Raw genomic sequence first — 15,951 nt, 5'->3', positions numbered from 1 at the left:
GATATTATCTCAATAACTCAAGAGCCCATTTTATAGCGAGGCATTCTATTACTATTATTGATTACCTAGTCTCTCATGGGAACAACTTTCTACTAAGATATAGAATGGGGTGTTCAATGCCATCAAACTTCTGACACAAAACTGCCCCCAAGATCTGAGGCGTCTGTTCGTACAACAAAAGGCTTGGAAAAATCTGGAGACTTTAAAACTGGACCTTTACACAAAAGATGTTTAATTTTGGTGAACGCAGACTGACAGTCCCTAGACCACTCAAGTTTATTTGGAGAAGAAATTTTTAAAACGATCTGTTAAGGGAGCCGCAAAAGTAGAAAATTGAGGCAAAAACATCTTGTAATAGCCTGCTAAACCCATGAAGGACCTTAACTCTTTCTTGGTAGTCGGAACCGGGACATCGGCTAGTACCTCTACCTTACTCACAAGGGGCTTCAGACACCCACTGCCAGGGTCAGATTAACAATGGGGCGGATGGAGCTACAGTTCCAGGCCTCCAAATAAAAATAGACCCATCATCATGACGCAGGATGTTGACTGACCATCTGCTCTCCACGCGGTCAGCCATAAATCATAAGTAGTAAAATTGTATTTCTATTTACCTCACAAAATAATGCATTTTTTTTTCTTTTACATATTTACGGAGACATTGGGGCTGAGATTATATATGCCCATGTGGCTCCGGCCACACCACACAGCACTCATCTGCTTCTCATAATAGGCCCTTGATCATTTTCAGCTCCAGGCCCATGTAGCCCTCAATCCGGCCCTGCCCACCACATGCCCTAAGTACTTGGTTTCATTTTTACCTAGAACACATTTCTTCAAGTTAGCAGTTAAACCTGCCTCTCAAAGACTGAAGAACAGCCGTAAGCCTATTAACATGGGCAATGCTGACTATATATAACAGTATCGTCTAAGTATGCTGCAGCATAATTCTGATGAGGATGAAGCACTTGGTCCATTACCCTTTGAAAAGAGGCCGGGGCACCATGCAAGCCAAAATACATTGTTTTCCACTGAAAGAGGCCCAACGGAGTAGAAAAAGCAGTTTTCTTCCTAGCTTCCTCTGTCAGCTCAATTTGCCAATATCCCCGGTTGGCTTACCTTAGTTCGGGAAGCTGTCTGTCAAGATTCCGGCATCGGCCTTTAGATGGGCATCTGTATTTCGGCGCCTGTCTTCAGTCCCGTGTCGGGATTTAGACGCCAGGATTTAGACAGACCGCATCTTGGTCGTCGGTATATCAACTACATCCCAACAAATTGTACTGCTTAAATTGTATGTAATATCTATGTATTTTCTGTAGGAAAAATTTATTTTCTAACTGTATGACAAATGGTCAGTCTGTAAGTAACTGCTTGGGAGTTATGTGGCTGGATTGAGCAGCCAATTAATTGCATGTACAAATTGTTTATTCTGTTTTGAGATGCTGATCAAAGGCAAGAATATTCCCTGCTGAGAGGCCCCACGTAAACTGGTAACCCAAAAGGCTGGGAGACAGCCAGTGTAAGTTCTACCTTTGAGAAGCCCAGCAATCTGTGAATACCCCCAGGGGGGGTCAGGGACATTTTATTGTAGCAAGGTGTGAAACGAGCTCTAAGCTGTACTAGTTTAGCCAGGAGGCCAAAACTCCCTAGATCTCCTGTCCCCTCCATACTCTGAAATCAGAGGAGGAGGAAGCTTCCCCTAAGTAAAAGGGGACAGGCTCTAACCAGTGATCAGCCGTTGTTCATTTTCGTGAGGATGCCATACGGTCAGAATGCACCATATCTCCAAGAAGAGACCTCACTTCTGTCATTGTTCAACCCTGCACAGGTGATTTGAACTTTGTTTTTCCCCAGTTTTTTTTTATTTCTTGAAGTTGCTAGTAACTTGTGTGAACTTTTAATAATTATTATAATCTTTGTAACCTTTCATAACCATAAGCTTTGAAGTGATTATTTAAAATGAAAGCCCAATTTTTAGTTCTGATATTCTGTGATTCTTAAACTCATGGCCTCCTATGGCCACATGCTACTGACTTAAAAGTATATTTTTCTGGTGAAGCAGAACCGAAGAGCTGCAGTGGGAGGGCATCTCCCAGTCTAACTCTTGGTGGTGGCAGGATTTTTGTTTTTCGGTAATAAGGTAACCAGCAAACCTCAACCGTCACGATCATCCGTCTTAACTAGCAATCTGAGTGCGGATGAGTTTGTGACAATTGGGTGACAAATTTGGACACTGCATTAACTTTGTGGAAGTCTATGCAGAATCTTGTAGAACAATCTGATTTCGGGATCAAACAATGGGGCTACACCAGTCGCTAGATGACTCCTCAATTGCCCCTAACTTCAACATTTCTTGTATGTTCTTGATTACCTGCTCTTGTTTTTCCCTTGGATGCCTATATGGTCTTTGTCGAACTTATACACCAGGTGGGGTTACAATGTCATGTAAGACTAAATTGGTCCTCCCTGGTTTATCAGAAAAAACATCTGAGGCTTCATTAACAAGATTTCCGTAGGGAGGTTTCGGCTTGTCTGAATTCAAAGGTTCAAGGGGTGGAGAGACCCCATCGGGTTGAGGAATCCGTGGACCAAAATCACTATGGCCATTACCAGGGTCTACAAATAATACCACTTGATCCTTCCATGCTTTCAACAGGTTTACATGGTAAATCTGCCTACCTCTACGGGAGTCAGGTTGAGAGACTTCATAATTGACTTTGCCAACCTTTCTAATTACTTCAAATGGCCCTTGCTACTTTGCTAGTGATTTACTTCCCTGAGTAGGTAACAACAAAAGGACTTTATCCCCAGGTGAAAAAACTTGAGCTCGGGCATTATGGTTGTAGTGAAGTTTTTGAGCCTCCTGTGCATTTACCAAATTTTCCTGGGCCAATTAACCTGGTAGGTCCATGCGATTACGCATCTGGACCACATATTGGTTGCTTTCGCCCTCTATTGATTGTTACCGTAGAAGGTCGAGAACACCCCATAACTTCCTCCCATAAAGAAGCTCAAAAGGGGCAAAGAGAGTAGAAGCCTAGGGCACTTCTCAAATTGCAAATAACAAATAGGATAGAAGCTTATCCCACCTTTTTTCATTCTCTATAAACTTGTTTAACATAGTCTTTAGTGTAGGGTTGAATTTTTCGACTAAGCAATCCGTTTGGGGATAATATACTGAGGTTCTGACAGATTTAATTTTTAACAACTTTAACACCCCCTGCCCCCCTGCATTAACTTAGACATAAAGTTTGCCCCTTGGTCGCTAAGAATAATACAATCCTGGAAAACAGCTCTAATAACTTAGGGGCTGATTCAGCAGTGCACGCAAGTGCACTGCTGACACAGGTTCCTGATTATCGTGAATCTGCGCATGCGCAGGACCCATTCTGCAGGTGTGCAGAATGGGTCCTGCTAACACGCACGCTAGCCCTTGAATGCCTCCACCTTATTGACAGGCAGAGGCATTTAAGGGGCAGTGCGGGTGCTGTTCGCAGAAACGTTTTCCGGGAGTGGCCAGCCCAGGATATGCGTTGATCAACGCAGTATCCTGGGCTTGCAAGCCGGCTAGCCTGGGTAAGCTGAGGCTTACTGTCACGAATGGTGTCTGTGAGTTACCGGTCTCAGGTGATGAGCAGGATTCAATGGAGACCGACATGACTAGAACCACAGATGAGGTGGATAGCTCTATTTGCAAGATTTGTTTAGCAGTGAAAACTGCCTTTGATGATAAATGACAGGAACTTGGAGGAACCGGACTGGGACTGGCAGGAGCACTTGTTGAGTTAAACTGATGAACTAGGAACTTGACTCTGGACTGTAATAACGTGGAAAGAACTGATATGACAGGAACTTGACTCTGGACTGGAATAACATGACAATGGCTGAAGGGAAATCAGGTAATGCTGAGACGAGGGTTAAACAGGGTGATCCGGAAATGCTGTGACAAGGTTAGAACTCAGGTGCAGGCTGGATTGGATAGTTGGGAATAACAGGTTTCAGGAAGGAATGGGTAGGTTTGGGATGTAGGTTCAGGGAGGGAGTGGGTAGGTAAAAGGAGGAGGAGTTGATCCACAGCAGGAAGCACGATGCAGGTTTGCAGGGTGCCAGGGACCAACCAGGAGTAGGGCTAGCAGAGCACAGGACTAAGGTCAGGATTGACAGGTATTGCTGTAGCTGGTTTTCTAGATTGCACCAGTGGTTGCTGTAGCAGGTTTTCTGGATTGCACCAGGGGTTGCTGTAGCAGGTTTTCTGGATTGCACCAGGGGTTGCTGTAGCAGGTTTTCTGGATTGCACCAGGGGTTGCTGTAGCAGGTTTTCTGGATTGCACCAGGGGTTGCTGTAGCAGGTTTCAGGGATACACTTGTATGCAGAAACAGCACGAACCATACACCATGGAAGACGAAATGTTCAGGCGCAGAATGCTATCAGGGGAGGAAATATATACCCTGGGTCTGGCAGCAATTGGTGGATACGGACAGGTGGTCTGGCAGTAGCATTCTGAGTGGTGGAAGGCACAACATGCAGAGGGAGTATTCATCTCTGCAGCACTGAGAATCAGAACCACACCTGTGACTCCAATCAGGGCTAGCAGTGCTCACAGACAGAGGAGGCTCAGGTGGACAATCAGTGTGGAAGGGAATGCACACAGAGAAGTGTAGCAGCCAGCATGACCAGAGCAGATCCTCCAAGCAATCACACACAGATCCATGGAGCCAGCTGGCAGTGGAAAGTCAACAGGCAAAAGGTAAAAACCAGACAGGGTCGTGACACTTACTCAGCTGGCCGGCCACCTGGCTCCATCCACCATTGCGACCATTGACCACCGATGGTCGCGATGGTGATCCCAGCACTGCGATCTCCGTGACAGTGCTGGGATCGCAAATGCAGCAGGGGGTGTCATACCCCTCCTGCTGTATTTGCATTATTGCAAGGACGCAATTGCAAAGCTGCCTGCATTCAGCTTTGCAATTGTGTTTCTTGCTGAATCAGGCCCTAAAGCTGGCCACACACATGGCGATCTCCACACGATCTGCACACAATTTGGTGTCCAATCTTCAACAATCTCTCCTGCATCCAGACTTTCACAGTGCATCGTGTCCTAGATTGTCAGATCTGCCCTACTGCATGGCAGATCTGAAGATGCGATATGCGACCAGCGGGGACGCGCATCGCATCGTGATTGTGAGTGGGGACTCACGATTTACTCACGATTTGGCCATATTTTACACGATCTGTCGTTCCAATGTGTCAGAATCAGCCAGATCGGGTAAAATATTGCTATGTGTGTGGCCAGCTTTAGTCGCTACCTGTTTGGCTGTAGTGCGGTGGCATAGTCAACCACAAATAAAATGAATTTATAGCCTTTAGACATAGGTTCAATCGGACCCACTAAATCAACCCCTATTTTTTCAAAGAGGACCCCTACAATTGGGAGAGGGATCAGCGGCGCAGGAGACGGTCGGTTTACTGTTGTCTTTTGACACTCTGAACAAGCGGAACAGAACCATGAGACCTCAGCATAAACACCTGGCCAATAGAACTGGGAGCCTATTCTCTCCACCGTCTTATATTGTCCCAAATAACCACCCCAAGGAACTACATGAGCTAATACTAGAACCTACTTTCTGAAAGGACCCGAGACCACCACCTCCCCGTTTGTTTGTGCCTGTATAGTCGATATAAAACCTCTTTAAGCAACACAAAATGGGGATAATTTAATTCTGTTACATGTGACAATAGAACACCATCCACTGAAATAACCTGTTCAAAGGCTCTTTTTAAAGCAGGATCTTCCCATTGTGCCTTTCTTAAATCAGGTTGAGGCGCAAGGGGAAGTGTTAAGATCTCTTTATCAATACTACTTAATTGAACCTCAGCATTATTCCCGAAGCTACGAGGATTAGGCGGGCTGCTAGACACATCAGTGTTCCTAGACCTCTCACCGTTATCATGGACATCAGCATGCATAGGCACATTAGTAACGACAGGTTCATCAGAAGTATCAGATACATTGACATGAACAGGAACATCAGCATTTACAGGCACATTGTGAGCAGTAGCATTATGGGAAGAGACCTTTTTTCCAAACAAAACATCACGAGCAAACCAGTCTCTGTGATCCCTTTCGGGCTCTTGTTCTGCCGGAGGAACAGGTGCCTGCAGCAGCCTTTCTCCCCTGATTTGTTATCTAAGATTTAGATTTAGGAGCCTTTACCTGAAACAGAAACAAATCAGGGGAGAAAGGAAATGTCTCTCCAAGGGCTGCTGCTGGCACCTGTTCCTCCGGCAGAACAAGAGCCCGGAAGTGAGGCCAGTCACGACCTATTAGCACAGGGGCTGGTAACCAAGGACACACACCCACACGTAGTTTGGCAATCTTTCCCCTGATTATCAAAGGGACCATGGCAACAGGAAAGGCCTGAACATTTCCCTTCAACACAACAGATGCGGACTAGTTTGTGGGGCAACAACAACTCTTGGGACAACAAATCCCTTTGTATCAGGGTAGTAGCAGATTCAGAGTCCACCAAGCCCTTGACCAGTCTATTACCGACTTGCACATGTACCTGTATTCTAGGCGGAAGAGGGCAGGTCTCTATAGCTGTAAAGACACCGGAAAAAGAGCAATAGCAATCCATCTGCGGACACGCCCATTCTTGATGCCCACCTTGGCCACAGGAGGAACACACTTGACCTGGAGTTATTGGGGAAGTCCTCCACTCTGGACCACCAACTTCTGAAAAACGGGCGGCCATCCCCTTCCCCATAGTGACTTCTGGGCGGAAAACCCTCTTTATGTGAAGAGAAGGGCGAAGCTGTGGGCCTCAATTTCCATGAAGCTATCTTCTGCGAGGGGTACTGGTGCCTATCCAAATCCATACATGGGGACACCATATCCTGAGACCATGTCCGCTGTGGAGAAATATGGGGAAACTCTGGCGTTATTAAAGAAGAAAGGTTCTCCATACCATCCTGTGCCAGCCAAGCATTTTGCACTAGCCTGACAGTGGAATCCAAATTCTCAACTCGATGCAGCCAGACCCAGCGAGCAACTTGGGCAACTGGGTGGAATTATGTAGGTCCGGCTGTAGCCATTTAACTGCCAGTTTCTGGGCCACAACGCATGGCCTTCAATCAAGATTTCCGCCGGTACGCTTCTGAATAGAGGCCAAACCAATCAGCTATTTCAGCCTTTACTCAGTCATATATTTTTGCAGCTTCCAGGGATACGGCCGCGTATGCAGCTTGGGTCTCCCCTATTAGTGGAGGGGCAATCTGTACAGCCCAGGAATCTTTGGGCCATGCTTGCAACTTTTCTATCAGGATAAAAAAAGGATAAGTGGAGGTGTTACCCATAGCAGCCAATCAGATTCCAGCTACCATTTATCCAGTACAGTCTAGAAAATGAAAGTCAGAATCTTATTGGTTGCCATGAGCAATGCCTACACTTTTCCTTTTCAGAAATCATATTAAATCTACCCAAATAATGTATTTACTGACAGTTTTTTTTATGGTAAATTCAAATCTCTAAAGTAAAAATGATCAGAAGGTGGAAAACTATTCCTGTGAACATGTATCAGAGGTTGTGGGCCTTATTCACAGGTGGACACAGTACCGAATACCGAAATGTGCACAGGTGACCGATGCTTCTAGTACTGTGCCCGCATCCAAGTTGCACCACAAATGCGCCCCGAATGTCTGCGCACAGAGATGCAGCACAGAATCGGACGCTGTGTCTGTGATTTTTAGTGCCCATTCCTGGGAGTAACGGGGATGTTGAAAAGTCATGAAGTTTACTTTTGCACAATCTCTTTGGATGAACATGATATAATAGATAAAACAGACAAACTAGTGGCCCCTTCCAATTAACACACTGACTTGCCCCGGACGCCGAGCAATTCATCATTGCTCCGGCACTGAGACAGCTGATCCGGAAAACAGCTGTCCCAGGGAGCGGCTTCGAACGGAGCAGTGAATCTTTTCACTGCTCGTGGTAACGAGGAAACCAGACCTCAGTGTGTCTGTGAATGACTCCTGTACTTGTAAACCCTGAAAGACTAATGTTGAATTCACAGACAGAATTTAATTAATTAAGGAAAATATATAAAGTGACTGGTACTGATTATGTACAAATTTTATTCAAACCTCGGGGCATTAAACAGTTTTATATTTAAGTGAACCTGGTGCCTATTTGTGGAATGAAACTGCAGTCTACCAGTTAACAAAAAGTAGTCACTGAAATCTGAGGTAATTTATGCCAACAAAATGGCTGCCTCTTCTATGTGTGAGTAAGTACAGTTTATCACTTCAATTGGAACTAGGGGCAAGACATCACTTTGTACCTGATGCCTAGTACCTAGTGAATAAACTTCAGAAATATTGGTTAAGTTCACTTTAGACTAGAGTAAATTTTTCAAGCAGTGATGATAACCCCTCTCTCTTGCTGTTTTTTCATGGTGAAAGGGGTTATCCCTGCATCTCCCTTTTACCGTAAACTAGAGCAATACTGCGCAGAAATTACTGATCTCTCCTGCGGTCTCGTTATTTTTGTGCTTGACCACTTCCCCAGAGCCAGCTATGGGGACTGTGATGCATGTTTTAATTTATCAAGTTTTGAAACATTAATCATTTCGCTGCTAGGTAACGCATTGTCAAATAACTTTACCTATACCCAGCAATGGAGGGGGTCAAATCTCAGTGTCCGACCACCTGCTGCGCATGCTCATATACCTGGAATTCCTCACAGGCAGCATTAGGAGAAACCCAGGGCCTTTACAGGGCGCCCCGCATGTATAAAAATGGATGCGTGGCCTAATTACCATACCCTAATTACCATACCCTACGTGACGTTATTTGGAGGTCTGGCTACATGTCATGCCTCCAAATAACGTCAGGCCGGGGGGCTCACTAGCTGGGCTTCCCCCAGACCTCTCCCGTCAATGAATGGATGCCGCGCACGTTCGCGTAGCACCCATTCAGACTCCGGGGTCTGGCACCACCGCACAGCTGCGGAGGTGGGGGTCCCCAACCTCCCGATTTGACCACCTGTGGGCCAGTACTGTCCCGCTGAAATCGGGATGTTCGGGAGGGGCGCACCCTCTATGGGTGGCGCCCCTGTTCGACCGCACTGGTCGAACACCCCTAAAGCCGGCCCTGGAGAAACCACTGCTTATACTATAAGTGACTGATTGTAGTATACGTATTTTGCACCAGGAGTCAAGCAACTCAGAGTGGGTGTGCAATATTATTCTGACAGTGTCAACATTGTGAATTTCGACATGCTGTATTACGATATTCAGACCATGTCAACATTATTGCTGTCCCCCCCCCCCTCCTCCTTCTCACAGGCCCATAGGCATCTGTGTACAAGTCTGCCCCAGCTGCATATACCTGCCCGACCTTGCTGTACTCAGTCCACGCTTGCCTACCCCTTCCCAACTCACCCTCATGCCGTAGGGTTTCATAAGCATGGTGAGCAAATCTGCATTTGGAGAAATTGAACTTTTTTTTGTGGCAGCATGTGAAGTACGGAATTGTGTGTTTTACGCAAATAGAAAAGGCATACGTCCAACTCAATTGCAGGATGTGCTAAAGTGAAAAATGCAGTTTTTGGCGGTTTTACCACATTTCCCATATGTACAAAGCACCAGACTGCCTGGTGGGTAATGCCATCTTCAAGTGGCGTTACCCAATAGAAGCCTTTGGACTTCTTATCGGGATGCCCCCGAGAGGGATCCGATCCCTTCCATTGCCTCCCGTCGCGCTGGTTTCTGCCAGAGGGACTTCTGAGTGTTGAACCAGGAAGTCCCTTTATCCAAGGGCATCGCAAAGGTCAGCTCTTATCGTGAGAGCTGTCCTTTGCGATTTAAATCCGCATTTCTAACTGAACACCGTGGTAATCAACCGCGGTATGTACCCGATGAAAGGCAGAATGTACCACATCGCCGGATGCGATGCTTAGAACATCTCTCCCTACATGATGAGCCCAATGTGTGGTTGCACTGCTGGAATATTAGAAAAAGCTGTGCTCCCATTTATTATTTTGAATGATGTTGTCCTTTATTATACATTTTGGCAGCTATTACTTTATTTTATGTTTATGATTTAAATTTTTCTTTTATTTGCTTGGTTATATTTTCTCTTTATTGTATGTGTATTTGTACCAAATAGTAAATATCCTCATTAAGCTCAGACAACATTGGCTGCTGGGAGATGTTCATTATTCTGCTTGGCACTCTCTTTGACCCTCACTGTATCGCTGTAGATTATAATTAGTGATGATCAAGCACATTGGCACAGATTTACAGTCAGAGTCGCATACAAACAAATGCTGGTCTTTCAATTAATAAAAACATTATCAGGGCCAGATGGAGCTGCAGCCCCAGGCCTGAACATACAAAATAAGCCCATAATCATGGCAGCTTGGTGATGACCAGCTGCCTAGCTGGCCACACACTTCACCATAAATCATAGATAATAAAATTGTTTTTCTAGTTTTCTCACAAAATGATGCAATATTGCTATTTTAATGTATTTAGGGAGAGATTGTGGTTGATAGTGTAGGGGGTGTACACAGTCACATGGCACTGGCCACACCCACACACCACTGGCCACACCCACAAAACACTGGTCACACCTCCTCTGCTTCTCACAATAGGCCCTCGTACATTTTCAGCCCCAGGTCCATGTGACCCTTAATCCGGCGCTAAATATTATTGATTGCAGGAAAACAAAGCAACAACAACAAAATAATAATTTATTCATATTTGACTAACTTCTACGTGTGTGACCTACCTGCATTGTGTTGTACAGATGTTAATTTGCACCATCACAGCGCATACACGTATTACTGTGTCGTCGAATTGTCACCTCATCTGGTAGCCTAGGTAGGTGTGGGTGTGGTATCAAAAATCGACATTCAGAATGACGACAGGTTCTGAATATTGACAGCCAGCATGTCGACATGGACTTTAGGTCAGCAATATATATCGACATTCAAAAAATGTCACATGGTTAAAATGTTGACGTGTTCATGTCGACATGTAAAATGTCGACCCATAATGTCAACATACAGTTTTTTGCTTATTTTATCCTAACCTCAAACCTAAGTCTAAACCTAAAAATAAGCAAAAAATTGTATGTCGACATTCTGGTGTTACATGTCGACAGTTTAACTATGTCGACATTTATTGGAATGCGGACATATTGTTTGTCGACCTAAAAGTCCATTTCGACAGTCAGAACCTGTCGATATTCTGGTGTCAATAATCTGACTGTCGACATTCTCACCAGATCCTGGTTGGTGTCTCTGTCAATTGCGAATGTCTTAGAAAGTAGGCTAGCATGCTATTAGGTAGGAAAATTTATATACAGACAAACACACAAATGAAACTGAATATAGGAAAGCTGTATATACTGTATAAACCTGGGTAACACTGCGTTGGGAGAACTACATATGTTATTTAAATTTTCTAGCCCCAAATTCTAGAATAATTGTACTTGGGAATGATCCTTGGTCACACACGAGTTTTGGGTGGCCTAAATACAAGCAGTACTGTAGCTTTCTGTAATTGATCTGTTTTACGCATTTCACTTCCCACGCGTTTTTGAAAATTCTCTTGACAAAACATGTTGTAAGATAATCCTGAAGTTCATAAGGGCTGCTCTAGTGATGACATTGTTGGGCATTGTTTATGTTTCAAGTTCTTTGACTCATTATTGTATTGTACATATGAAGTTATACACTTCTAAGTGATATGGGTTATGAACTTTGTTGCTTAAAATCTGGGTTATATGGTTTTGGAGATTGGTACAGTATATAGTATTTAGGTATTTCTGTAAGTTCCAATGAAATGGGGGTCTGATGATATCTTTGCATCCTGATGAACAGCTATTGCGTGATCAGGCACTGACCAGTGTAACATACCAATGGGTATGTTGCCCGAGTTCTGTCATTGTAGTCAACACCAACCACTAGGTAGGAACATCTAATTGATAAACACTTAGAAGAAGAGAGCAGCATGTTATGCTATGCTTTTTGTACAATAGAATAACCTAGAACTACAGAGCATTTATCCTGAATCAAACACATCACTCAATATATTTATAAATAAGATCTCTTATAGATTATTTAAATAAATGAGTTATGAGGTCGTGATTGGGCAAGAAGGGGTTAGGAGTGATCCAAATAACAAACCAACCTGGCATCTTAAAAAGCTATCCACATGGAGAAATCTGCCAGTTCTTCCATAGGCAGAGAACTGTACATCTTTCAGCCTATTCAGACTGGGGCCATCCTGAATGACCACATGGCAGGAGAAGCAGAGGGGGATTTGTCCTCCACGCTCCAGAGACATGCTGCTCATTCTGTGGTGAGTGAGAAGAAGCAGTCACCACCTCAAACCCAGGGGCAGATGCATGCAAGTTGCATGGAGCCAATGGCAACACAGTTTCCTCTACAGAGGGGGAGATGAATCAAACCTTCCAAAGAGGACTAGGGGAGAAGCTTTCCATAGCAGCCAATCAGCTTGTATCTAGAACATTCTATAAAATGATAGTTATAACTATCACTAAGCATCCCATTCCCAAGCATATGATATCACCAAGTCCGCAATTCCCAGCTTGATAGTGGAGATGAATGTTTCACAATTTTTGAGGTAGGAAGCAGTAGTGGAATCTTAATTAAGTCTGTTGGATGGACAATAAAGCTGACCTCTACTACCCCTCACATCCAACTGGACATGCAGTTTATAATTAATCTGACTCTGATAAAGAGTAACCTTTTAACATCAGGTAATATCTGAGTATGCTGCCCTTAAAGGTCGTCTCAGTCAGAGTCAATATCACTGATAGAAGGAAAAAAACTTCAAAAGATGAAATAACTGGCCTGAGAACAGACCGCACATGAGTTCCTGATAGGGTATCAGAGCTTGAGCAAGAGACGTTGCAAAGGACACTATCACCATCCTTCCAAAAATTGTGGAATCTCACGCATCAAATCTTCCAGATTCACCTATACTGTATATTGATGACATAAAAATCTGAGATATAAGAAATAATAATAAAATACAGAGGTCAAAGGTCTAACAGATCTCATTCTATTCCTTACAGGAATATTGGACATGATACTGGAGAGGCCTATTGGCATTCTGATAGTAATTAACAAGGCCCCACAGAGCCCTTCATCCCAATCACTAGTAAATGCTCAATTGTTGAAGGCTGACATTGTTGCCATCTAGCAATAGTCACCAACAGTCACCTGATTTTTCCCCATCAACAGTTATTCCGCCACCTTCTGCATCTTGTCTTCCCAACGCCTCTTAAGGCCCCCATACACTGTGCAATAAAGCAGCCGATCTGACGGATTGGTACGATATCGCTACTATATAGTACCGTGTGTGGGCATGATATCGGCCAGTGTGTGCCCCCGTGGGGTCGTACATCGCACCTCCAGTTCTTACTGCTTGTTCACTTGATCTGGGGATGGGATGTACGATCCCATGCAGCGCTTTGCGGGTGGGGGAAGGGGGTGCCGGCATATATCAGGCGGTTTACCACCCGATTGCTCTGTGTGTGGGGACTGCCCGAAATGTAGAGCGTTGGATCGCAAGGTGCATATCGCACCGTGTATGGGGGCCTTTAGATTGTAAGTCCACTTGGAAAGAGCCTTAATTACCCTCTCTTTTATGTCATTGTATATACTTTGTTCATGTCATGATCCCCTCAAGGTACCTAACCATAACTGAACCATGACTGATTGATTGAATGAGCCATCTGCAGTTCCACTGTAATGTACTAGAGCTTGATAAATAAACTAAATAAGATAATATTAATAATAATAAAGATAATAATAATAAGGCAGAAAATACCTAACAGATGGGCCTGTCCAGCCATTGAAAAGCCCAGCTGAGCAGATATGCCTCCTGCTGCTCCCTGTTCTCTGCTCAGTGGGCTGCAATTCTGTAAGATGTGGCTGTGTCATGACATCATGATGTCGCATGGGGAACTACATACTGGTTGAGACACTGGTGCGAGAAGATGAGGACACAGTCCAGTTGTCAGGTCTTACAGCTCTCCCGGCGAAGGCAGCATCACGCCCGGGCACTGGTCATTATTGCATGGCATAATGTTATAAAGGGAACTACTACTGTGTGGTATAATTTGTAAAGGGCATTACTGTGTGGCACAATGCTAGAAGGAGCATTACTGTGTGACATAATGTTATAAGGGGCATTACTATGTGGCATAATGTTGCAAGGGGCATTTCTGTGGGGCATAATGTTGTAAGAGGCACTACTACTGCATGGCATAATTTGTAAAGGGCATTACTGTGTGGCATAATGTTAGAAGGGACATTACTGTCTGGCATAATGTTGCAAGGGGCATTACTGTGTGGCATAATGTTGTACAGGGCATTACTGTGTGGCATACTGTTATAAGGGGCATTATTGTGTGGCATTATGTTATAAGAGGCATTACTGTGTTGCATAATGTATAAGGGGCACTACTACTGTGTGGTATGTGTTATAAGGGGTACTACTACTGTATGGCATAATGTGAATAGGCGCTTTGTGGCATAACATGAATGGGATCTACTGTGTGGCATAATATGAATAAGGGGCACTACTGTATGAAATAACGTGAATATGGGGCACTACTGTGTGACGTAATGTGAATAAGAGGCACTACTGTGCAGTGTAATGCACTACTTTGCAGGCATATTTTGAATTGGTGGTACTATTGTGTGGTTGCTCTCCATCCCAGCTAGACCACGCCTGTTTTTTTCTGATGCACACCTTCGCCGCGCACGCTCCCTGCTTCAATTGCAGATGGGGCACCAATGCTCTTTATGTACACAGGGCACCAAAATGCGTTATTACGGCTCTGCATTGGTGCTAAACTGATCTGTTGGTTCAGCTGCTTAGTGTTGAAACTACAGGTTAATTCTATTATTTATTGCAAAGACTTCTGTTCTGTGCTCCCTTGTTAGTATTCCTCTAGATTAGTCACTTCAAATGAGATACTCCTCTGCAAAGCACTTACATGTGTAATAATCTGAGGCGTATATATTAAATCCCCCACATTGGGGGCTTACTTTGGTACAGCTGCATAATAGTAGCCTAAGTTCTTAATTTTCCCAAAACAAATATAAAGATGTCTATGCCTAGCAGTGGCGGATTTTGCCTAGGGGCTGCGAGGCTGCAGCCCCCCCAGCAAAATCCACCACCTCAGTGTAGTCCGTGACTGGCACATTGGCAGCATGAGATGTGATGTTGATGATGATGATGAGACTAAAGAGACTGTCCTCCTAACCTGAACCATTGACTCTCATCCTGGGAAACCTATTGTTTATCCTGGGCTATGCTACTAACACCTTCCCATTAAAGTTTCATCAGGTAAAGTCTGAAAATAGCTAAGGAGCATATGAGATCTGCTCTGTGGTTTTGTCACAGGCCCTGGAGAACCACACAAGACATTAGGGTCTATCTGTCACCTCCAGAGAGGTACTACAGAGACACATTATGTATGCTCATGTCTAAACCACAGCACAGCCTATCTCTTATCTATTCCATGTTGGGGGCCATTGGACAAATATTATCACTAACTTTCTCAACTAATTGGATAAAAAGCAGACACAGAAATTGTCGCTCAGAGCGAATGTTTCTTTCGGAGGTGCTGAGAGTCACTGGACGGAGAGCAGGGGCAGCACGTGGGAAGTCTCATCCTAGTCTTTACGACAATCCTCTCACTTCCACTGTAATTAATGCTATAAGCACAAGCATCACCATTTCCTATATAGATGTATTGCGTGGGGACAACTAGTTCCCCGTGTGCAACCTGGACTTACACATGCTCCAAAGAGGCCCCACTGTGCTCTTCTGGAGCAACATTGCAGGGCCCTTCCCCAAATTTTGCCGTGGGGCCCAGCAATGCAGTGTTCCACCCCC

The 15,951-nt window shown here is 44.5% G+C and overlaps 1 protein-coding gene across 6 annotated transcripts in view; it reads left to right on the top strand.

Moving 5' to 3' along the window:
• Positions 1-15,951, top strand: part of SGCE (sarcoglycan epsilon) — a 128,295-nt gene that overhangs the window by 36,719 nt on the left and 75,625 nt on the right. Inside the window, exon 1 of one of the 6 annotated variants that reach the window (XM_088459613.1) lies at positions 4,502-4,748. The exons of the other annotated variants lie outside the window; for them this stretch is intronic. Within the exon in view, the coding sequence (XP_088315739.1) occupies positions 4,671-4,748 (78 nt within the window). The 5' untranslated portion in view covers positions 4,502-4,670. Of the gene's footprint in view, positions 1-4,501; positions 4,749-15,951 lie in introns of those variants that run through there. 6 annotated transcript variants of the gene reach the window in all.

Source organism: Taudactylus pleione, unplaced genomic scaffold (assembly GCF_031769625.1).
Source record: "Taudactylus pleione unplaced genomic scaffold, aTauple2 ptg000916l, whole genome shotgun sequence".
NCBI classification, from domain to species: domain Eukaryota; kingdom Metazoa; phylum Chordata; class Amphibia; order Anura; family Myobatrachidae; genus Taudactylus; species Taudactylus pleione.
The sequence above is the reverse complement of the archived record's forward strand: the minus strand, read 5'-3'. Positions and strand labels throughout refer to the sequence as shown.